Source organism: Pithys albifrons, chromosome 9 (genome assembly GCF_047495875.1).
Source record: "Pithys albifrons albifrons isolate INPA30051 chromosome 9, PitAlb_v1, whole genome shotgun sequence".
Lineage (NCBI taxonomy): Eukaryota > Metazoa > Chordata > Aves > Passeriformes > Thamnophilidae > Pithys > Pithys albifrons.
This window is the reverse complement of record NC_092466.1, coordinates 22,891,952-22,916,475: the sequence shown is the minus strand read 5'-3', so window position 1 is coordinate 22,916,475 and position 24,524 is coordinate 22,891,952. Positions and strand designations below refer to the sequence as shown.

The following is a 24,524-nucleotide window of genomic DNA, read 5'->3' as shown; positions in this document are numbered from 1 at the left end:
ACTTCTGTCCTTTATTCTATAGCATGAAAGTAAAAAACACTCCTTTGACATCTTTTTTTCACACCTGGCTTGGACTGTAACAGACACCTGTTCACTGCATAATACAGCTCTTTTTTATTGTGGATTTAAGGTTTGTCAATACCATTTTACAACAAGTATGGGGCGGTCCCGTGGTGTAATGGAGAGCATTCTGGACTCCGAATCCCAAGGACCTGAGTTTGAGTCTCAGTGGGGACCGTCCCCTGGCAGTTCAATGCCTCCCTGCCATCCCATCCCATCAGATCTCGGATGCTCAGCAGGGGCAGCTCGGGTTAGTACCGGGGGCTGTGACAGTCCCAAGGACTTCACTGTCACTGTCCAAGCTCGCTCGGTCATGGCAGATGGACCTCAGGAGTTAAACGGTGGGGCCAGTTCTGCGCACGCTGTGCCTCACCTAAAACATCCACTGCGCAGACTGGAAGGGCACACCCATGTGGGGAGAGCCCTGCCCAAATCTTCATTCATGAAGTCTGGCCATACATACATGCATATACAACAAGTATATTCATGACAGCTTGGAATTGCAGACAATTTCAAGTACATTTCTTTGTATTACTAGGAACAATAACAACAACAAACCAATCCCAAAACACAGCGAAGAGCTACAAAGCTGTGTCCGGTTAGGAGACAAAGGTTCTGCCTTTTACTTGTTGCACTTTTAACATGTGTCACTTAACCCAGACAGCCAGGACAGAAAAACATGCTAGCACTCGGGACATTTTCCTCAAGAGAGAATGTATTTTATCAAGGAAAACATGCTGGCCAAACATCTCCAGAAGCTTTAAAGTGTAGGTGCCCACCAATACTGATGGGAGCTGAAAAGCTGTCTCGAGCATCTGCTGGTGGTTACACTGTCTGAAGCATCACTCAGATGAACCCGTATGGTCCATGGGCAAAGGGACAAGTGAGAGGGAAGATTTTGCCCCACAACCCGTATGCCATATTTAAGTTTTGATCTGGCACTCCTGTTTTAGACCATTAAAGATACTTCAGGTTTTCAACTCACAGAAGAGTGCGAATACTTAAGGTCACTATGGGTCTTGCACATGAAAATCTGTACTGACCAAATTCAGGAAGTCTCCAAAAATCAAGGCAAACACCTCACCCAGTTCTACAGGACAGCCACAAGATTCACCAGCATAGCAGGATAACTGAGCTCCCACATCACATTATCCTTTCCTTCCAGCCCAGGATTTTATCACTTCACATAAATTATGTTAGTCTGTCAGTGATGACACATTTGTGTTAATCTGGTCCAAATGAAAAAGTAAACCTGCAGCAAAGACTTACAGCAAAAACAGTAATTACATGGCATTACAACTTTGGTATGTTCTGAATTATGAGGAAGAAACTGACCTTTGTGGTGGAATGTTAGGCACAAAGTGAGATGTCTGTAGCACATTAAAAATATTTGAATATTTGTGTTCAAGACAAAAATTCAAACAAAACAACCTTACGGAAAATGTATCTTTAGATATGGATCAGGCAGGTGGTGAGGTGAGTCTTCAGAGTGCTGTAACCACTGACCACAATATGAATTCAAAGTTAGTTACCAACATTCGTTAGCTAAGATCATATACACATGAAATGGAGGATAACAGCACAGTCCTCCCTAGGGAAAGGTTACTTTGAAACTCATTATATTCTGGAGGAGAGTTAGGGTCATCTTAAATCAAGCACATTTGGCAGAAAAAAACTACAGTACTAGAGAAATGCTTCTATAGCATAAATCAGGCTACTCAATTTCAAGTAATGTGCTGTTAATATAATTCAACATTTTTTGTTTGTTTGCAGAAGAGCTCTTTTGTGTAATTCAGGTAAGAACCTTTCTGCCCTCAAATAGAGCAACTGCATGATATCTCTCAAGACAGAATCTTCTCCCAAGTCACAATAATTAAGCATTAAATTAAGCTCTAAAAACCTGTCTTCACTGAATTCACTTGGTCTTTTGATTCTACTCTAATGAATTATCTATTTAACTTTGCCAGAATTTAATCCAGTGCTACAATCCATGATCAAAGAAAGATCATTTTAATCCAGGTATAAAAGCTTGAACTCTTGAGATAACACACTTGAGCCAGACCTATCCTAAAGCCTCACCTGTGCTACTCCCACTGCAGATGCTGCAGCACAAAATGCCATATGACACTCATGATTCCCTTCCAAAGACTTTGGAAACTTAACCAGCACATGAAACCTGCATTTTCAGTCAATTCCACTTCAGTCAAGAACACACACATGAAGTCAGAGCCTCAAGCCAGCTATTTTATTAAGCTGTGTGAACTGATGATGGAGGGCAGGTAGGTGGGTGGGAAAACCCAGTGCCAGGTGAAAAAGAAACCATTTTTCCTCCTTCAGCAGATCAGCAGTCCAACACTTCCCTCCTATGCTTCCCATTTTCCCAAATTACTGTAGGCTAAACATTAAAATACTGAATTATGCAAATGAATTTAATAAAGAATATGATGTGACAGGAAACAGTGTGAACTGTACTGTGTCCTATACCACAATGGTAAACTCAAATCATAGTTGGCTTTTCCTTCTCCTAATTATGAGCTGTCAAACCACAAAAGCTGTGTTAAGATGTTATCAGTAAAGGTTCCCTCCTGGGAAACGTTCAGAAACATCTGTACAAAGAAACAAACACTGCTCAGCTTCAAGTTCCTGAAGTAGTCACAAATTTAGAAGAAAGAAATATGTCCATCTTGACACAATAATTGGGCCTCTTCAATCACTTGTGGTATTTATATTAGTGACATTCTAATTAACACTGGAAAAGCATTCAAAGCAACCACAGAAGTCACCAAAAAGTCACAGTATACTGTTTTCACTGATACTGATAACACCTCAGTTATAAAGTTTGAACACAAACCGGCAAATTGGACAAACCCCCTCCTCCCCTGAGAGTGTAGCTAAATTATATGTCATGTGAACTGGTTTTATACAGATTATAAGTTACTGCCTCTCACTTTGATAACAGGACACTTGTTAGTGTCCTCCATGGAAGCCGCTAACAAAGTATTTACTACAGCTTTTCACTCAAGCTATACACTGATGAGGCTGAACAACCAACATGATTCTCAAAACACGCCTCCAACGCACTTCTGCTAAGTCAGCACACAACGATAATTTTTAAAAACAAAACAAAACCCCTCAGTGTTTTGCTTTTGTTTTCACTAAGTGAGTTCTCTGTTCTAGACGATGCTACTCTTAGACAAGCCTGAGAAAGTACATGGAGCCCCACATCTAAGAAACAAAACCCCAAGCACTGAGCACAAATCCCACACCTCTGCTCTGTGGTAACAGCCACAGAGGCAGTGACTGCTGATCGGAAGTACCAGCTGTGTCAAACAGAGCTGTGATGGAATTGGATACATCTACCAGTAACAACATTTTTATAGACTAATTATTTACTGATTGTGAATACGAATGAGTTAAAACTGCAAATAAAATATAAATATTACTGTTCTGTAGTACTGCTTTAAAAACTCATAGGGAAACTGGTATTTTTAATTCTATACAGAAGTCAACATATCAGCCGACTACAGGAGAAGAAATGCAGTTCCACAGAGCTCTTTACAATCAAGTGCTGCTGTCTTAGTTGAAATGCAGTTCTAAGGCATGCTTCCCTATTGCTGTTTTGCATGTATCAAAACACTTGTCATTGTACCTTTGCTAATCAGCCCCAATTAAGAATTTAATTACTTTCCTACTGGCTTTATAGTCTAACAGCTCATTTTGAATGAAGAGTGATACAATAATATACAATATTCCCTGTAGTACTTCCTCCTAGTGAAACCCCTTCCAAGAAAACTGTTTATATTCAGTATTACAAAGTCAGGGTTTTTTTCCTCCAGCTGTAGCATTTTGTATTTTATTAGAAAGCTGCCCAAAAGCAAGCACTCTATCACAGGACTTAAAAAGATGGGAGGTGAACAGGACTGCTTGATCACACAGCTCTAATTCCCAAGCTGGAACAAGTATGCCCAATGCTTATCTGTGCCATTTGTTGGACTAGACCATAACAGCACCAGGAGACAGCTGTGCTGGAACCAAGGCTGTCCTGGTCAACTCTGACACCAGAAGCTATTCACACAGCTTGCCTTTCCTTCATCCTTTTCTCCAGTGAGGTCACAGTCCCTCACAACTGACAGACGTCACTGCAGGTGCCATTATTCTGGTCTGGTTTGCCTGAAGAAAGCATTAATATCACTTTACCCCAGTCACCCAGTATATTCTAAGAAAGGTTGCTAAGAGATGAAAAACTTAATTTTCATATATACTATTATGCAATGGTTAGTTCTAACATTGAAGCAACCTCACGGATGCAGAGTCCATAATTTTTAAAAACTATTTCTCTATGACAATATCTCAGATTTTCATATAATTAACTCTTAAAACATGAACTGGGTCACAAAGGAAACCTATTGGATACTAAACAGAAGTAGAGAGGAATTACTGGTCATGTACTGGAGTTCAATGTCAGCCTTTCAGTAAACCTGAAAGTGAGGAAAAAAAAAAACACATTAACAATTCCACTAGGTACAAGAGAAGAGTGACTTCTTCAGTCTGAGAAGATATTTCAAACATTTATGATGGAATGTATTCCACTGTTTTAACACTGTATTCAGAGATGGAAACCAATTTGATTACTAAGGAAAAAGAAACAGATTAAACAAATGAAGTCATTCCTTTTTGTCATAATTGCAAAGATGTATCATTTGACCATGCTATTTCTACAGCACAGGAAACACTTCAGCTCCTGGGCTTCCTGCAAAGCTTTCTTTAGAATGTTACATCCCAACATGTAAAGCTGTAGCTTTATGTAACAAAATTCATTCAATATATTCATATCCAAATTCTATACTCCAAATAGCAATTTTTAATCAGCCTTTTCATTATAATCCTAGTATCAAAATAGACTTTATAATTTTTGAAAAATACAGTTTCAACAGAAACAGCTCAACAACACTTCTTGAAACTGCATGGAAGATGAACAATTGGTACAAGGCTGATCAGTGTGGGATATAAGTTGAGAGAAAACGTAAAAATCCATTAAAACATCATATACTTTGAAAAAAAAAATTAATAGCCCACACTTGCAAGAATCAAGTCAAAGTTACACTTAGGCAGGGCAGGGAAGATGAACCTAAACTGGATCTCAGAAGCAGTTTTCTTAACATCCATTAGACAGTGACCCTTATACATGGACCTTTATCCCTCCCCCTTCTTTTTACTTTTACCTTGAAAGAAAAAGAGGTACTGTAATACCAAACACACTTACCTTTCTAATCTATTTCTAAATCTCACTGAGAGTACAATAATGACTTGAGAAAGCAGCTCTCTAGAAGACATCTTAAGTCTGCAAACCATTATGATGTTACTGAACAGTGTGTGTTAGTCCCTTCTATACATACGGCACATCCGCACAACTCTTTATATACACAGCTACTGTAACAACACCTTGTTCTAGCTCTATTGTATCCACTGTATTTCTGAAGCAATTGGATTATTCTTAGAAAAACTCACCTTTCAGATCCATACAAAAGAAAATATTCTTGGACAAAACTATACTGACCGATCTGAAGACCTTAACTGCTTTCTGTAAACACTAACAGTCCAGAAATGTTTTCACTTTCTACAATCCGAGTATTTTAAGCTCTGTCTGAGGAATTCTCCAATTTCTTCCCCAATCCCTTTCCAAAATCATTCTAAAAACTAAATATTTCAATTCTTGAAAAGCGACTAATAAAACTCTACCTAATAATTTGTTTTCTAAAGGATGGGAACACAAGTTTAAACAGAAACTTTAACACAACATTGACCTGTGACCTTTAAATCCACTCCCATGGGTGAGGTGCACGCTCATAAGTGCAATACAAAACAAATGTGTTTATGAACTCGATAATCATCAGCTTGATTAAACTGCATTGAGGCAAGCCTCATCAGGCAGAAACAAGAGTTACTTCCCTTGGCACCACTTGAAGAAACGCAGAGCTTACAAAGTTTGAAAATATCAATGAGCATGCCGTGACAACAAAGTTAAAAACACAGCTTAGTTAAAATGTTAAGGTACTGCCTTACAGGATTGTCCTCATTATTAACACACTAAAGGTGGCATTAAATATAAAAACTTGTTACAATAGTCCAATGCTCAGTACCGGGAACAGGCCTAAATATCCTTTAGCATAATCTTTGTATTCACCAAATCCAGAATTCAACAGCAGAGCAGCTGCTCAGTGCCTGGTCTGCAGAATTCAATGAATGACAAAGTGTTACCTTAATCCAATGAGATAATCAGCACACATTTACCCACTACCAAGAGCCTTCCAACCATCTGCAAGGCGGCAGAGCTGACAGCCTATCAAACAACTGGTAGCACGCTGACATGTCCTTACATCACTCATGTCAATGAACATTTATCTCTTAGCAACAGCTAAAACAAGTTGAACTTCCAGAAATATTTCAGATGCATCACGAGCCAAAAATTTCTTCTTAAGTGATTTTGATTGCTACTGATCTCCAAACAGATGTCTTCTCTAATTGGTAAAATCTATTACATACCTCAAATGAAAAAAAAAGTCAAGTTGTCATAGCTTAAGAAAGCAATAACAATGGAGTCATTATAGCTGTGCACATAAACAAGAGCTAACCGTATTTAAAGCTGCTGGCCTCTCACAATGGTATCAGTAACAGGGAAGTAAAAATGCACGTGTTGTGGGGAGAGGAAAGAATTTCCTATTAAGGCTGCTCTCAGAAACTGAAAGCTAAGACACAAGTCTACTACATACTAAGATAAATATTTTTGACAGAAAAAGCGATATAAAATATTCAAAGTTAAAACCACTTACCTACCAAACCTACTTATTTGATGATTCTCTCCCCTGCTACGTGGGAGAAAATACAAAATTTTAAGGCATTAATCTTTGCAAGTAAATTCCATATAAAAGCTCTACTAAAATTAGAAATTCACTTCTTTTAGCAAAACTCAAGGGCATTAGCAAAATATCACACAAATTAAAATTTTACCACAATATAGAGATCAGGAAATGGAAAAAGGTTGTCGCCCAGCCGTATCAGGAGCTCTTCTCTAGAAATCAAGTTGTTCAAAGGTCTCTTCAAAATACATCCAAAGACAATAGCGAGAAAAACAATAGAAATCATTCAGATTCTGGTTAGGGGTAGCAGATCGTAGGCAGTTTTGTTAATAATAATAAAACTCCAGTGGTTTATTATTCCAGATAAAAAACTCCTATCGTCCATCTCATGTACAGATCACAAAAGAGTTCTACAACTCTCTACTGAAAAGATAAAAACATACCTGCAAGACAAGCAGCCACTCACTTGTTTTTAAACACAGCACACAAATGCATAAAATGAAAACAACTGCCCATCATCACACGAACTCCAAGTGGCAACGCCCAGAACTACTGGGCATGAGTACCAACGATGTCCCTCCTCAAGCTATGGTAGACAATCACGACAAGTGATGCCAAAAGAGAAATTCTTTGAATTTGCCACAGAACAAGTCACTGGTTTCTAAGAGGGCGAGCTCCAGTACTTTTTCATGTAGTTAAACACATACAGGTACAAGCAGAATAACTGACCTTCGTGGATAAAGAGGAAAGGGAAGAGAGTTTGGACAGTACAAGGCAGAGCAAAAATATTCAGATCAGAAAATACCATGTTTATGTATAACCCCATTACAACACCAACCATGTTTTCATTTATAAACTGACTGATAACCAAATACTTCCTTGCAGGAGTCAATGGACTGTCCTGTTCCTCTGCCATTAACATGTTCTTGTTAAATTGGCTCCTACAGCAGGTATAGTAGTTCAGAGGTCAAAAAAACCAAAAAAAACAAAAAAAACACAACACACAAACAACCAAAACCAAACAAAGTTGGAAATCAAAGATGAGTGTCTTTTGGATTTGGAACAGAAAGGAGGAATACAGCAGCAGAGTACTTGTTAACTAGCTACTATTAAGTTCAGTAATTAAAACACAGATTACTTTGCTCTTAAGAATCTTTTCAGCTCAAACATTGTCTTTTTCATCACCCTTTAACTGTACTTTTGTATAATGTCTTTGCTAACTACTGCCCATTATCCACTAATCCCAATGTTTTAGAGAATTCCACAGTATTTGTAAGTCAGGCATTACTCACAGTTTTACAGATAAATGTAAAGGACAACAGCTCTCCAAGCAGCTTCACCTAATATCCACATAACATAATGGTAGAACTTAAATACACCTTAGCAGGCTTCAGACACAGCCTTCCAGGTCTTTAAAGCTAAAAGTTCTTATTTTTCCTGATTCTAGGGAGTCCCGAGAAAGCAGAAATCAGGATGTTCACTACTCTTGGAGCAACACACACCAAATGCATTTATGAAACAAACTTTAACAACAACAAGAAACCATACACACTAAAACCTCCAAACAAACACCACCACAAACAAACAAAAACAAAACAACAAAAAAACCCCAACAAAACCAAAAACCCACAGTAAAACGAAATACCAAAATAAACACACTGTGAAATCTCTGGCAATGTTTTTCCCAGGTGAAGCTTCCACCCTTCTTTAGTTTACACTTTGGCTGTTTGATGCAGCTGTCTGCAAATCATCACAGTCTTGCACTAAGAAATTATACTTTCTGCTCTATGAGCCAACAGTTTCAAGTGGCAAAAGACCTTTCAATTCCAAGTTGAAATAGAATACTCTGCGCTGGGAGAGAACTCTGGAGCGTGAACCCCAACCCACCATTCAACACAAGAACAGAGCAAATGTCCCACCAGGTTGCTCAGGGCCTTGCCTAGTCAAGCTCTGACCACCTCTAAGGATGGAGATTCCACAGCCACTCCAAATTCCTGTTCCATGTCACTCCATCCTCATTTTAAAGGATTTTCTCCATCTATCTGCAGTTTCCTTTGATGCAGCTTGTGGCAGTTACCTCTCATTCTGCCATCTGCGAAACATGAGACTTCTTTACTATGACCACCTGAGGAGTGCTGGAGGAGGTGCTTCAACAACAGTCCCACACACCTATAGCAGTTTTATCTGGACTATCCTCTTTGTAACTACTTCCTGCTGCCCAGGGAAGTCTTAGAATCACCATCTGTGGAAGTGTTCAGAAAACATGTGGATGTGGCACTTGGGAACATGATTTAATGGTGAACATGGCAGTGCTAGGTTAACAGTTGGACTCAATGATCTTAGAGGTCTTTTCCACCCTAAAAAATTCCAAGATCTTATGTATTCATTAGTTAAGAACTGCCTCTACTCAAGGTCTGAAACACGGCTGCCACTGACATGTGACTTTTACTGAGCTAAACACAAACACTGATAGTTCGTGTTGCCACAGACACATGGGTGTGACATAAAAATAATTTCTTAAAACTACAGTCAGTCATCTTTACCATTTTGGAAAGAAGAGAGATGTGAAATTGAAGTCAACTTCAAAATACCACCAGTGCTGAAATTAACTCCTGGAAAGCATGTGGAAAATGTGGCAAACTTATGACAGCTTAAGCTACCTGTAGTTCAGTGAAAGATTCTTCTTAGATCAGGGAACACCAGCCATGCCTCCCAGACACCTCTGCTGAGATGACACACAGCTTTCCTCCTGTGCCAGAGTCTTGCTGTAATTAAAACCAAAAGTCTGAAGCCTCCATCACCGAGGACTGCATTAGTTGGTAACTGCTGGACTGTTCCACCACAACCACAAGGGGACATAAAATGGGACTCTGCCCCTCTAGACCCAAAACGCTTGAGAACGCAGGAATTCCTGCACACATTTAGCAAGTACTGCAGGGACAAGACACAACAGTAGACAATTCACAAGTCTGCAGCTTCCCTCACTCCAAGAACTTTTTCCTTATGTAACTTATCTACAGCACAACCAGAAGTCTCAGTAATCCACACAAACCTAGAACTAAGTGTAGCAGCCCTGGAGCTGCCTACAGACATCCCTGGAACAGGTCACACCATTGCCTGTGCCTGCAAATTTGAAACTTTAAGCCCTTCACAAAGAACTTGGAGAGGAAAGAAAAAAGCCACAGAAAAATCCATGTGACACCAATAATAATTTTCCTCAATGAGGGATATAAGAAGATCGGGGGAAAAACAACACTACACACAAGTGACTTTGTACCTGAAGGAAATCATTAGTTTAAAAGTTGACTTATCTCTTACCATGTAACCACAAAGTACAGCAGTGGATCTCCCAGCTAAGTGATGCCTGATTTGATGTGCATCACACTCAAAACTCTACAGGCACAGTCTGAACCCTGACACTGCTGTTCCACTAAACAACAGCAATCCCTTCATTTGGTTCCACAAAGTCCCAGTGTCATGAGTTGAAATTAGTCTGGGGTAAAATATGTGAAGAGTAAAACCTCTAACTGCAGTTTAGAAATCAAATGTCACTCCCAATTAAGATGAAAGATTTCACAGAAAATATCACAGATGAATAAACACCAACAGAACTGCTGGAACTACAGAGGATTTCTTTAACTCATTACTGTCAGTTTCAATACCAGATTTACCACAGAACATTACACCAATTAATTTTGAAGGAAAACTACCAAAAGAATCAAATTTTAGCAAGATTTAGGATTAAACAGCTTGCAGGGTAAGGTTTGGAATCAATTCTTGCAGTAACAGGAACCAAGTGCACACCACACAGAATGATGTTCAGAATATCCAGCTTTGGGGAAAAAAAGAATGAGTAGGGTCTTCTCTCATGGTTCTATAGGATACTACAAATAGATGACCTGCTTGCAGAAACTAACTAACATCAGAAATTGGAAACCAACCTCTGCCCTGCCTTATGGAGGAGGAGACCAATCTCATTCAGGAAACAGCAGTATTTCATTTACTTCCCACCATACAATTCAAGAAAACTTTTACAACATGCTTCTTGGTTTGATCCAAGTGTGCTGAATCGTAAAATGCAAAATAGCCCCCAAAGCCAGATATATCCACCTATACAATATGAGATGAAAAGACTTTTCCACTTCAGTTTTAAGTGGTCAAAAGATGGAGTAAGTAATTCTTCAATTTCTGGTAAGCTCCAGTATCTCAGGAGTTAAGAGGATCCATTTCTCAGTGTTCACATGGACTGTGTACAGAAGTGGAACCTTCAGCATTTCAGAAGCTGCAGCAACAGCAAAAAAACACATGAAAGTGGTAGAACCCAGCAATCATCCCAGAATTTCTAGAACAAGAGCTACACACAGAAAGCTGTAGGCCACCATTCCAAGAAATAAAGGTATCTTTTGAATTAAGATAATGGAAAGCTCAAATATGAGACCTACTGTTTGTCAAATTATGCCAGTGTTCTGCAGTCCTTTGTCACCATGAAGAGGTTATGAGAAGAGAAAAACAGGTTGTGTCCAAAGACAACAATATTTTATGGACTGACAAAGTTCTAACCCAGATGTCTCTTTCATTTCCCTGTCTACAGTCTCTTCAGCTGTAGCACTGCAGATGCTCCCTTACAAGAAACACTCCCATCACTGTATTTTGGTGCTCAGACTCATCCTCACAAGCACAGACACCATGCAAAGCCAGCTGCCAAAGCTCAGCATTGTGAACATCCTCTTATGTGTAAGTCTGCAAGACACATTGTGCAGCACTTCCTGACTCCTTTTTCTGTTTCTGCACAGTGGAAAGTCTAAAAGACAGAGGCAATAAGACGCCTCAACCAACAGTGTCTTGCTGCCCACCCACAGGAAGGCAGGAAGCTGAAAAACTGAGCAAGGAGGAGCCTGGATGCCAAAAAAGCAATTCGCTATAGATTGGCCCTTTGCCTGAAAGACAGAAGGAGGAACACCCAGTGTCTGCACTGGCACAAGCTCCATACCAGAAAACTGAAATTCAACCTATGCCAAGTTACACTTTGAAAAGCTAAACGTACGTAGGCCACTGAAAACAAAATTAGATAGGAGTTAAGGGTATGAAAAATTAATAAAACAAGTTCAGTTTTGCATGAATGTCAGCCTAGAAAGACAAACTGAAAGAGGGATTAATACAAATTTTCATGCCAAGACTCAGATGGAAACCACAGTTGCTGAGCTGTTCAAGAGAACCAAGAACAAGCCATCTCCATTTGAACTGCTTTTTTCTAAGATTAAGTACTAATTATTCTGAACACAACACAGAAGTAACTGAGGTACACTACACTTTCCCAAAGCCCTCTGAAAACACGACAGTGGCCATTGCCTCTTCACCTTTTAAACCTGGATTTATCCTTTTAAATTATGTTTAAAAACAAGCAAATAAATAGCTGCCTACAGCCTCCCAATATCTGTTTCTTCAAGTCTATAGTCACATGGCATTTGTGCTCAGGAGGTGGTTGACTCCTAAGACCCAGGAGGTTTCATGCAGCTCCCAAACTGCAGAACCTTCCCGGTGCTTGCCCAAGTAACAAAGAAAAAAGGGAACAATGCAATCCACGCTCAGAAAACACCAGCGATACTGCCATTCTACAATTGACACCATTAAAGATAAATTAAACACCCTTTTTAAAATTAACCATAACTTTTAAATACCACTTTGCTGCATTTCCAGAAGTATATTTTAATGCTTCAAAGGCTTGTTGAAAACCTAAGTATCACTCAATTTTCCTCTCTGTTCACACCCTTCCCTACTATGTAACCAGCTTTTACACCGCATTTTCTGGTTAACATACTGATATAGCCCTTTTCAGAAAATGCTGGGTGAGAAAAGGTGTGAAGTGCGAGAGAAGATCTCTAGGCAAGATACTCTGAACATAAGGAAGAGCACATAAGAGCAGTTAAACCATTTAACTATGCACTGCAATACAGAGAAGTGATGCACAACAAAACTTAATTCTTTTTTTGCTCTCTTGTGTGTGTGCTTTTCTGTTTTGTTTTTTTTTCTTTGTTTGAGGGGAAGGCAGGGGGAGTTCAGGAAGTCAAAAAGACCTCAATGTAACCACCAGAATACTCTGGATAACTGGAAAGTCCTTTTGAACTATGATTTCCACTACTAATTACATTTATGATGTACAGTCTAGACATCATATAGCTGCTGCTGGCGACTGGCCTTCCAACAGAACCTGCCCTTCCACGAGCCTTGTGCTTGTATCTCTTCATAGAGGGTGGAAAAGCAACCCCTCCACACACACTACGGAATGGAGAGGGATGGAGGAAGAAGAGACTTGAACAGCTGCAATGCTTGCTTCCTCCTGCTCTACCTCAGTCGACAGACCTTTGCCAGAAGAGTCAGGATAACACTTGAAGAAAACACACCATTTTTACAAAAGTGCTTTCTCCCAGGCCTATGGATAACAGGAGGAAACAGGTCAATATAAGCTATGCTGCTGTAACTACCCACAGCTGTTTCTCTAATGAAACAAGAGAACTGTATCTAGTTGAATTGATCACCCAGTTCATAGGGCGACAAGAAAAGCAGCTCCAAACCAATCACCACTAAGAGGAAGATTCAGTATTTCCAGCTCCCTGCTCCAAGTACTCCACAGAATCCAAAACACTCAACACTCCTGTCACACAGTCAAGGCATTGGCTCTGCCAAACTTACTTCAGTGGCACCACACGCACGGCAAAGTGTTACCTTCTCAGTGCACTACAGACTCTGATGCTTTGGGTGTGTGGTGGAAACAAACAAAAACAAAATCCCAAACCCGAACCAACACAAACCCCAAAACAACACAACCACCCTGCTCCACATAGGCATCTCTTCTGATCACCTTTGAACCCCTGAGGAAGAAGGTTCAGAGTCTGCATTCGGAGTGTGAATGTTCAGACTGACAAAGAAAGAGTTCCAATGCGCTTCTAATGCACCAAATCTTTTAACTGTCTCATCCTGATGACATGTTAATTATGCATTAAAAACGAAGAATAATCAAAATCACTCAAATTTCCCACAGTCATCAAGACAGATTTCTTCTGCACATCTATCCATTTGTGGTGTTCTCCTCAAGGAAAGTCACCAGAAGAGATACCGAAACTTCACCTCTAGCACTTGAAAACAAACAACAGAAAAAGACTCCAAACATAAAAAATGAGACACACAAATAAAAAAAAATCATCTCTTACTTGTGCTAGCTATAGAAAGAGACAAACTTTAAAATACTCAAACTCTTCAAGTACTAGCCAATTCCCAAAAGATGCCAGTTGGATACCTTTATTGTATAAATCTGAATAAATAATCTTGACATGCCCCATACTGTCACTTAAATACTTAGAGTAAAAATAGCCTAACAGTTTTCCTGCAGTGTCATTCTTCTTATTCATGAATTAACATCAATTTCAAATGAAGATGCAGTCACGTCCCAGTAACAGGGACAACCCATGTACAGTTACTTTCAAAACTATCCCTTAAAAGTATTTAAAGCCACACAGATTGAAGAACAGCAAAAATCACATATTTAAAACAAGTCTCTATATATTTACCCAGTACCTGGCCCACAGCTAGTACAACTAAATGGTGCACTACACTAATATGCAACTACTGATTCAGCAACCTCACATCAAAACTATTTCTGTCAGGAAGAAAAGTGGATGCAGTCACACTGCTAATTTTGAGGCACCCAAATGAAAGCTTATTTCTTGCCAGAGCACTGGGTAGAGAACAGATTTGTTTGGCTAACTTGTAGAAGACAGATTCATTCTTATACCAGTATTTTAGTATGGCAGTAATGGCTTTTTCAGTACCGTGACCCAACGAACATTCCTTGCAATGGGTGCCAGTCCCAGTAGGTACTCTAACAAGAGAGACTTTTGTTTCCACAGAATTCATGCTACTTTGGTTGCTCAGTACTTCAGCCTCCGGATTTTTAGTGCCATTACAGTATCAGAATTACAGCAGAAACTCTCAAAGTACTTAGACAGCTTTACCACTACAAGTAATTAAATGTTTATAGTGTATGGCTACAGCAGTAATTGCACAGTATGCAACACTTCTGAATTTACATTCTGGTTACAGAGCGTGAAGCCCCACACATCCCTCAAATACTCCAGAAGTCCGACAGAAATGGATATCCATTTTAACATCTATTTAACATCTATTTAGAGAAGTTCACAAAAATCAAGCTACAACTACTGACCTTTCTAACGTCACCTCTGACAGTTACACAAACAACTGTTCTTGTAGACCTCATAAAATAATTCTAACACAAGCAGGTCATACTCAGCACCCTCCAGCACCTTACAATCAGCTAAAGAAAAAAGACAAGTGAAAACCATCATGCAGTTTCTACAGACACTGATGGCACCTCTACAATGACAAAGCTGTCTGGATTATTTCATATCTAAAACAACTGCCATCAAACTTGACTACTCAGAAGGAAAAAACCCAAAAAACAAACAAAAACAAAAACCCCCCAAACCAAAAAACCAACCAAACAAAAAAACCAACCCAAACCACAAACTTACCAATATCTTAATAAGACAACAACTAAAACAGGTAACTTTTTTCCCCCAAGTACATTGAACATTCCAAACACACTTCACCATACTAAATGGGAAATGATCAAAGAATGCCTGCAGACATGTCTTTGACACTATCCTTTCATAAACAAAATATTAATTGATAGCCCTTTTTCCCTCAAGGCTAAACTCTGTATACAATTAACTTTAAAACATTACCCAAGTAACAACAAAAATAAACCCAGGCAGGGAGTCCAACAAAACTGAAATAGGAGGATCCTGCAGTTTAGCTCAAATTGTCACTCAAGACCTTCACTTCTCTTACTAGAATACTTACATTAACTGCAGTTCCCACTAACTGTAATTTTAGAGCTAATTATCTACATCCAAATATCTTTAACAATAATAATTCTAACAGTCTTAAACATCACAAGTCCAACAGTTGCATTCCAGGTGGTGTTCAAACCACAAAAAAAATCAATATCCGCAGGCAGAAAATGAAGGTAAAAGGCCACAATCAAATCAAACTACAAATTTCAGCTATGCTGGTCTGCCAGACAAGACAGAACAATTTCACACCTACAGCAGAGAATACAGCTGTACCCTGCCCTGCTGCTCTGCTCATCTACCAAGAATCCACAGAGTAAACTACCCAATGAAGAACCACAGGACACAGAGAGCAACACAAAGTTCATTTACCAGAGCTGATTCTGCATGGACCTTGGACATGCATCCTTACTTACATACATTTAAATGGGCAAACAAAGCACAAGGAGAACCATAATTTTCACATCAGGTAAATAAAAAAGGCATAACAAGCAGAATTTTGGCATTACTACATTAGTTCTCGTTTTTCAGACTTACCTGGTCTTTTTCATGGGGTAGAAGGCTGACAGGTGGAAGAGAAGCTGGGAAGGTGCTGGAGTATTTTGGAGCTCCTTTGCTTTCCAAACTGCCATAATTCACTCTATACTGAGGACCATCCTTCAGTAACCTCCCATTGTTCACTGCACGTTTGGCCCCCAGACGCAACCTCTGCTGAAAGGCAGGATTGTTGAAAATATTTGCTAGGTCATTTTGACTTCTCAAATACTTCTCTATGTTTTTTAGGGAGGAGCCATTAGGTTCTTGAAGCCCTTCAATTGCTCTTCTCAAGAGTTTATTCCAATCCACATTACGAAGCTCATTACAAGCCCCTCTAGACCCCTTAACAGACTTGGGAATAGCGCCAGGTTTAACACATGAAAACCGCCCAGGATTATCTGGGTCCTTGTAGGATGCAAGACCTTTGTTAGTAACTTTAAGAATAGAACCATCTTGAACACTGAGTTCCAGCTGTTCCGAAACAGTCTTCTTATCTAATCCATGGGAAGCACAAACAGCATGACATATTCTCTCTTCTGAAGGCCTTTGCTTTTGCTTTTTAACTTTTTGTATAGCTTCTAGAATCCACTCCGTATAAAGAGGGTTGGCAAGTTTTACCATGGTTGACCAGTAATTGTTTCCAGCCAAGAGTTACCCATAGAGGTTCCTCCTTATCCTTTCAGCAGACCTTGCAGAGGTTCTTCACACCTCAAACACAATTGAAAGGATTCCACACTATGCTTGGACGCATGGCAAAAATATCCACCTGGTGCAGTCGGAAGAGGCAGGGGAATACCTGCTGCCTGAACCTTCCAATTACTTTACTGTTATGGAAAGGTAGAGTGGATTCATCCGGGATGATACTGGTACGTCCTTACAAGAAAGTTTGTTGCAACCTTTAAAAAGAAAAAACAAGAGGCAGGGAGAGAACACAGTTAATGTGAAGTATTCAAAAGAAAGAGAGCACATTCACACTGTAGATACTGCAGTATGGAAAAATCTTTGTGAGATTATACAAACATTTGCCAATTCCCACCCAGCACCAAACAAGCCACCATGAAATCCTTCTAATTCTCAAAACATTCAGTGGATTCAGCTTTCCAAGATTGCATCACCCCAACACTTAACCTACTACTGACTTGTTGGACAATTTCCATTCAGCCAGGGATCTGAAAACATTCTCTAAAACAAACTGCCCACAAGTCATTTCTGCATGGATTATACATGCACTAGAAAACCCAAACAAACAAAAAGACAAAACCCAACCATGAAACATAAATTGTGTGTATGTGTATATATACATATAACTCATTTTAGATATATAAATTCACTACATATCTATTTATTTCATTAAAATCACAAAGGCACTTCTCATTTTAAGAGTCACAGTACAGAAGCATTTTTGATAAAACCTCCTAGGAACATAAATGAAAACAAAGTAACAGGAGGCACTTTCACATAACCACACTGTCAGCATGAAGACACATAAAAAGGTCAAATTGACGAAACGTTTTGGTGACTCACAGTTTAACAAACAATTTTATTTACTTATTATGGAATACATCACTCCAACAGAAAATTCAGTGGCTACACAAACTTATTTAGGAAACCTGAAAGAAAGTCATACAAATTAAACGGAGACAGCAGCTGCCTAATGAATAAACAAATATATGTGAGGAATTACTTTTTCTGTCATGAAATGTGAGTGAGAACTTTTGGAGACATTAACGGGATTGTATAATTACTTCAAATCAAAGGAAAACAAAAAAACAGAAGAGGGAAATTTTCATTCTCAATAAATGGGTTATCTTGTAAAGCAGAAGATTCATCAGTTCCAATCTAAAACTAGTTAATCTGCAACTACATATAAAAATCTATGGCAAGCAGCCTATAAATAAAAATATCACCTATGATTACACATGTCTTGGACCTCATCTTTATTCATGTATTTGAGTCATCTTGCATTTCAATCATGTACAAAAATTTGAAAAAAGTTCAAATTTAAATTATAAATAGGAAAAAAACTGAATTGATGCAGCAATCTAAATTATTTTCAAATTGTTAAAAATATTTCTCTGCAACTGTACGAATGAGTACAAAAAACCACTTTTGAACCCATACCTTCTCCTCCCTCTACTGCCTCAAAAATGTCTTTAAATATCAACTCCAGATCATGTTTCACACATTATTATACCTACACAACTGGATTAGCAACAAAAGAGCAGCTGGTTACTAGTGAATATAACATTCTTCTATATCCAAATAGTCAAAATATTAATTCATTTCATGAACTTGTCTTCCTTGAATTTGATTAAAAGTTGAACATTTTTATAAGTATGAAAATTCAGATGACTGCCAGACTGAAGAGATACATTCCTGATGCAAATGCAGGGCCTGACAGTTTAACTGACTCACATACCAAACCCTATTGATCTGCATAGATTGGATCCTGTTTCTTGCTTCCAGACCATACTCATGCAAGTTGTATTTGATAACAGTTCTGCGTGTTTGAAGTATTTGTAATCAAACAATAACTTGTTCTGTAAATAGACATTTTAAGTTACTCCAGCTAGCAAAAGTCATTTTTTTCCTAACAGAATTGTTTATATTCACTGTTTTCAGATAATTCCAAAATAACACTGTGGCTACAAAATGCAGACAAATATAGGAAAGAAGAGTTTCCATGGTGCTACGAATTCCAAAAATTCTCTCACAAATCTGACACTGAAAATACATGAACACAACAAAGCAGAACTCTCTATATAATGAAGACTCGCTCACATTTAGACTATTTTATACATTCTGGCTACAGATTTGGGAAGTTCTCTGTAGCTCCACATAAAGCCCCAGATTCCTAGAAAGCTTCAGCTTTACAGTTATTTACTCAGGCTGTTCTACTGCGGGTCTTCATTAAGATAGTCACGACTTAATTAAATGCTGAACACTGCATTTGCTGAGTCAGATGTATTTGCCTCATTTTTACATCTACTGCAGTATTGTTCTATTAAATTTCATACAAGCAACCACATCACTTCCATTAAATTCCAGAACACACAGTACAGGGTCTGTTCCGAGCACCTGGACACCAATGAACATTTCAGTGTAAATGCTGCAACGTGTGGGTTACAGGAATTTTTATTGGCCAGTGACTGAGGCAAAAGGTTAGCACAAACCTGTAACTTCACATAAAGTCTGCTGCTTGGTACAGGAATTTCACAGCCATATACACTCAGAACTAAATTTTAACTTATTTACTTAAAACTCCCAAGGTGTAATACAACCTCCTGCCTCACAGCACCTACTAAACCAACACCAGCAGAGTGTCCCAGCAGGAACTGAGTTTCCAACACACAGGACAGGGTATTTCAGGAGAAAAAAAAAAGACATCTTAAATTCACACCTTGCAACAGAATGTGAGTTCATCTGCCTTAGGAAATCATGCAAAGCACATCCACTCCAAGTTTTTAATTGTTTTGCCACAACCTAAAGCCTTTGTTACTCTGTCACTTGGAGTGCACGTGGACTTGGAGCACCCCGACCTCCATGACTGATATCACAAACACCACCACATGTAAAATTCAGAATAACCTCTTACTATCGAACATCTTTCCAGCAAAATAGCTCAGGTGAGTGATCCATTAAAGTGGTCTTTCAGAAATCAAGATAAGACAGATTGATCCAAGATTGGCAGTAAAGAAAAACACAAATTTACATTCCAAGTAACTGGATAAAGACAAAACAAACTGTTCTAGAAACAAACTCTCAAGATTGAACATAAGAGGACACACAGAAGTTCAAAGTTACACTCAAGTTACTAAGTTTAGAATGTAATTCTACCATAAGCCTGAAAAAGTGGACAGGTGTCCTTTAACATAAAAAGTGTAATCATTACCCAAACAGATTTTGAGGAAATTGCAATTTTAAATAAGTGGTTATAAATTTCTATCAGGTACTCATGTCTATTTATTAATCTGCCTCCCCTTGTAATTAACTAACTTTTAATCAAACCCTCAACAGTACCCAACCAATCACAGATTAGATTCTTCACTCTGTTAAATGCACAGGACAACTTCCAAGTTTTACAGCAACAGTCATTAAGTTCTTTATACAAAATTTATCGTATTTCAACTTCTATAATAGGTACATTCTTTTGAAAATAAAAGCTTTTGAGTGCACTGACCAAGACTATCTGCTACTCAAGAGCTGCAGAACACAAGCATTCAGACAGTGAAATAAAACACATTACCTTTAAAACATTAAAAGTCATCTCCAGTCAAGGCTTGTCCCTGTAGTCAGGTCATAAATTATCAGATAAATACAAAGAAGTTGCAAAATTGCAGCTTGGGATTTAGAGTGAATGCAAATATGTCCTTCATTAAGCACACACCTATTGCACAGCTGATTATAACCACGGAATGCACTGACTGAACACTTCAACCTCAGGTGTCATCAGTAATCCTATAATCCTCTAATAAGGTGTTTTTTTGGCCTGAACTAGTACCCGGAATCACTTCCAAGTGATCCAGATTGTGAAAACAAGCTGTGTAGTCAGAAAAACAGCCACAAAAAAGCTACGCTTCTCTCCCCCAGCAACAAAACAAAGTTACTACACTGGTATCACAAAATACAAGCTATAGTAACTTTATGGAGAAATTAATGAAATATCTGGTTTGACTGCTTTAAATGCAAACAGTTACATTTTAAAAAAACCGATGTTAACACAGGTATAAAAAAACCCAGAAGAAATAAAAGGCGGGGAAAGACGACGCAGCAGGGGGAGATGACAGCAACTTGTGCAACCTGAGGGTGACCCGTGCAGCACGATTTCCTTCTGCTCCCTCCTACCTGCTCTGCACACACTCGGGAGAAGCAGCAGCAGGCCAGCTCTCTGCTGCAGCGTCAGGGTCAGGTAAGGATTGCAGCAGAGGAGGAGGAAGAGAAGACTGCCATTGCATTCCATTTTTGCCATTTGTTCCTCCATGCCATAACTTAGAATTCTGCAGCTAATCAACTCTGTATTCCTCCCCTCATTACCCCATCTCAATTAATGGTCCCAAACAGGCAAGATAGTTGTTTCACCATTGCAAAATCCATGCACCTACAAAGAGACGGGGAGAAAGCAGATCCTGGCAAGGACTCGGGACACACATGTCACTCTTAAAATTACTCAGATCAAAGCCAGCTATTGTATTATTCTTTACACAACAGTATCCAGTAATAACAAGGAAGGGCAACGACACTTGCACAGGCTTTAGAGAGACAGATGCGGAGACACTACAGTAACTTCAAAACTATACCAAAGAGTTGGGGATGTGGAGAGGAGAGTGGCACATGTGAACCGATCTGACGAAGTGCTCGTGCTCTGATACCCCACGAGCTGGTTTGTCATTTCACAACATGACAGCAGCAAGCGCCACCGGAGGGAACAGCATCAGCACAACATGACACCAAACTCACCCTTCCCACCCTCTTCCACTGAAGTTCTGAGCACTTTAAAATGCGGTGCAGGAGAACATCAAGGAATGCAGGAAAGTAATATTCCCTGCCAGCAGTTTACCTGAAAAGAAGGTTTCACTGAAAACATTTCTTCTTGGGACAGTGATTTTAAACAGAAGGGGATGGGTATCCCGTCTGCTCATTGCGGAGCGGGTTATTTCCAAGTGACAGAGTGCGAAAGGTGAGGTCCCGGCAAAGAACATACAGTGAGAACATCACTTCCCAAACGTGGCATTACAGGCTGGGCCATTCCCCTCCCCAGCGTAAGGGTTTTGCCGTACACCCCGGCCAGGGCGATGCGCAGCGCCAGGACCCGGGGCAAAGGCATTGCTGCCTCTGACAGGGGCCGAGCCGGGGCTGCCTGCCGAGCCCTGCCGGCCCCGCTCCGGGATCTGGCATCCCGCAGGCAGGACCCTCCAGCCGGCCGGCTGCGCTCCCCGGGGCACGGCGACCCCGCCGAGCAGCGCGGCCGGAAGAGGGCGAGGCGGTGCGGACACGGACACGGACACCCGCACCGGGGGTCGGCGGCCGCGCGTGCCCCGCGGGAGGCAGGTGAGACCCCCCACCCCGGTACCACTCACTCACCTCGGCGGGGGGAGGAGCCTCCTCCGGGCGCCGCAGCGGCTCCCCCTGCTGCCGGCTGCTCCGCCGGGCCGCGCCGGGCCGCCCGCCCCGCTCCGCGCTGCCCGCCCCACCGCCACCGCGCGCGGCTCGGCGCACCTACGCCGCCATTTTGTTTCGCCCCGTTGTACTTAACGTGAATCCGACATGACACTGATTACAGCCCAATGGAGGCTCATTACACCTCGCCCCCCGCGCCCGCCCCCCGCGCGCCGCCATAGGCCGGCACGCGCGCGTCCGTCACGGCCCGCCCGGGCCCGCCCCGCCCGGCAACAGCCGCGTGCGCCCATTGGCGGCAGGCGCGTCCGCCCCGCCCCCGGCCCCGCCCCCGCGCGCGGCCCCGCCCCCCGCGGCTCCCATTGGCCGTCGCCGCCGCCACACACTCGCACGGCCCGCCCCGCCGCCCGGCCCGAGCGCTCGCCATTGGCCGCCCGCCCAGAGCGGGGGCGGCACCTCCCGCCATCCCGCCCTCCCGTTGGCCGCCTCTGCCGTCCGTCCGCCCCGTTCGTCCGCCCCGCCCGCTACCGCCGAAGTTTGTTCGGAGGGCGAGCGCTGTCGACACACCGGCCGCCTGAGCCAGCGCGGCGGGCCGGGCGGGCGCGCCACACACACTAATGAGCAGCCTTAAATATTGAGCGTCACGCGCGCGCCTCAGAGCCTGCCCCTCGCCCGGGCGGGCGGGATGGAACAGCGTGCTCCCAGCATAACCCTCCCAAGGTGCCTGGCACTGGCAGCCGCTTATCGCGCACACACACACCCCGCACCGCGCAGGGAGGGGAGGAGGGGCTGGGAAGGGGGAGGACGACAATGACTCCCAGCTCTACAGCCACATGCAGGTCCCTGCAAGTTTCGTCATGCGAAGAACAGGGACTTCTCTGTCACCCCATCTGCGAAGGAACAATTGCCGCCTCAGAAAGACAGGGTGGGAACATGCAACACAAAAACCTCAGCCAGCCCTTGCTTCCCTCCGCCACTCCATTCCCCCTCTCCCCACCCCATCCAACCCAGCCATCACCTCCTGCTGCTGCTCCCCCTCCCCTGCAAAACGCAGAGCATTGCAATGCATTTACCCAGCACAAGTGTCTGCAAACACGTGCATCAGCCTCCAGTGCAAAAGGAAAAAAAGTACCCAGCCTAGTGACAAGCCCCCTGCGCTGGGAGAGGGGAGGGAAAGGGGGTTATTATGGCAAATTGCAGCCTGTCACCCAATGCAAAACAAACCCCATCGCATGCTCCCTGTTATCCCCCACATAAACTCCTGGGAATCTAACCTCCGATGCAGGTTCCCCCCTTTGCTTGCAATGACCTCCTTTCTCTGCCCGTGTGTGTTTCTGCAGCAGCGGTTCCTGCGGAATGTGCTGCCCCTGAAACGCGATCGGCTCCTCTCTCTCTCTCCTCGCTCTCCCCGCTCTGTCTCTCGCTCGCCGCTCGCTCTCTCTCCTGGCTGCAACCAGAGCCAGGAACACAACAACAACACAGCCTCCCCCCACCCCCTTCCCCAAACACATACACACTGGAGGGACCCAGCCAGGAGAACCAGACGAGCCGGGGAGGGGGTGGAGGGAATCCCCAGCCAGCGGATTGATTGCACCAGTTACCTTCCCCAAGCCCTTCCGCGAGAGGGGAAAAAAGAAGATGAATACAGAGAGAATACCTTGTCTCCCCTCCTCCTCCGCAGGGCTCCTCTTCTCACTCCAAAATACTAAAAGGTGGACGGGCAGATCAGACACACGCGTTCAGCTCTCGGCGTGGGAGGGGAGCCACGCGAGCAATTATCATTAATTTAGAAATTAAAACAGAAACCCACCCCAGACCTCCAGCCTCCCCGGTGCGGGCGGACGCAGATTGCGGGGACTGGTGCTAAGACACAGGACCTGATAACAGCTAATTGAAAGGTTAATCTACATAGGCTGTGACAGAAGAGGTCCCTCCCCACTTTTTTATCTGCTGTTGGCAAGTGGGAAATCGAGCTCCCCCCACCTTTCCCCCTCAAAAAAAAAAAAAAAAGAAAAAAAGAAAAAAGAAATTAAAAAGAGAGAGAAAGGGGGAAAGGCGATAAAGTTCGGGGGCGGCGCGTCCCCGGGGC

At 41.8% G+C, this 24,524-nt stretch overlaps 1 protein-coding gene across 7 annotated transcripts in view; it reads right to left on the bottom strand.

Annotated features, from left to right (window-relative positions):
* KAT6B (lysine acetyltransferase 6B) overlaps positions 1-24,246 on the bottom strand; it is a 105,386-nt gene extending 81,140 nt beyond the window's left edge. For 2 of the 7 annotated variants that reach the window (XM_071563408.1, XM_071563412.1), the window contains exons 1-2: positions 22,403-22,609; positions 16,322-17,217 (exon numbers count right to left, since the gene is read on the bottom strand). In XM_071563408.1, the coding sequence (XP_071419509.1) occupies positions 16,322-16,942 (621 nt within the window). In that variant the 5' untranslated portion in view covers positions 16,943-17,217; positions 22,403-22,609. Of the gene's footprint in view, positions 1-16,321; positions 17,218-22,402; positions 22,610-23,709; positions 23,816-23,948; positions 23,998-24,092 lie in introns of those variants that run through there. The other 5 variants (XM_071563410.1, XM_071563411.1, XM_071563409.1 and 2 more) reach the window with 5 other exon arrangements.
* Positions 24,247-24,524: the final 278 nt, after the last annotated feature.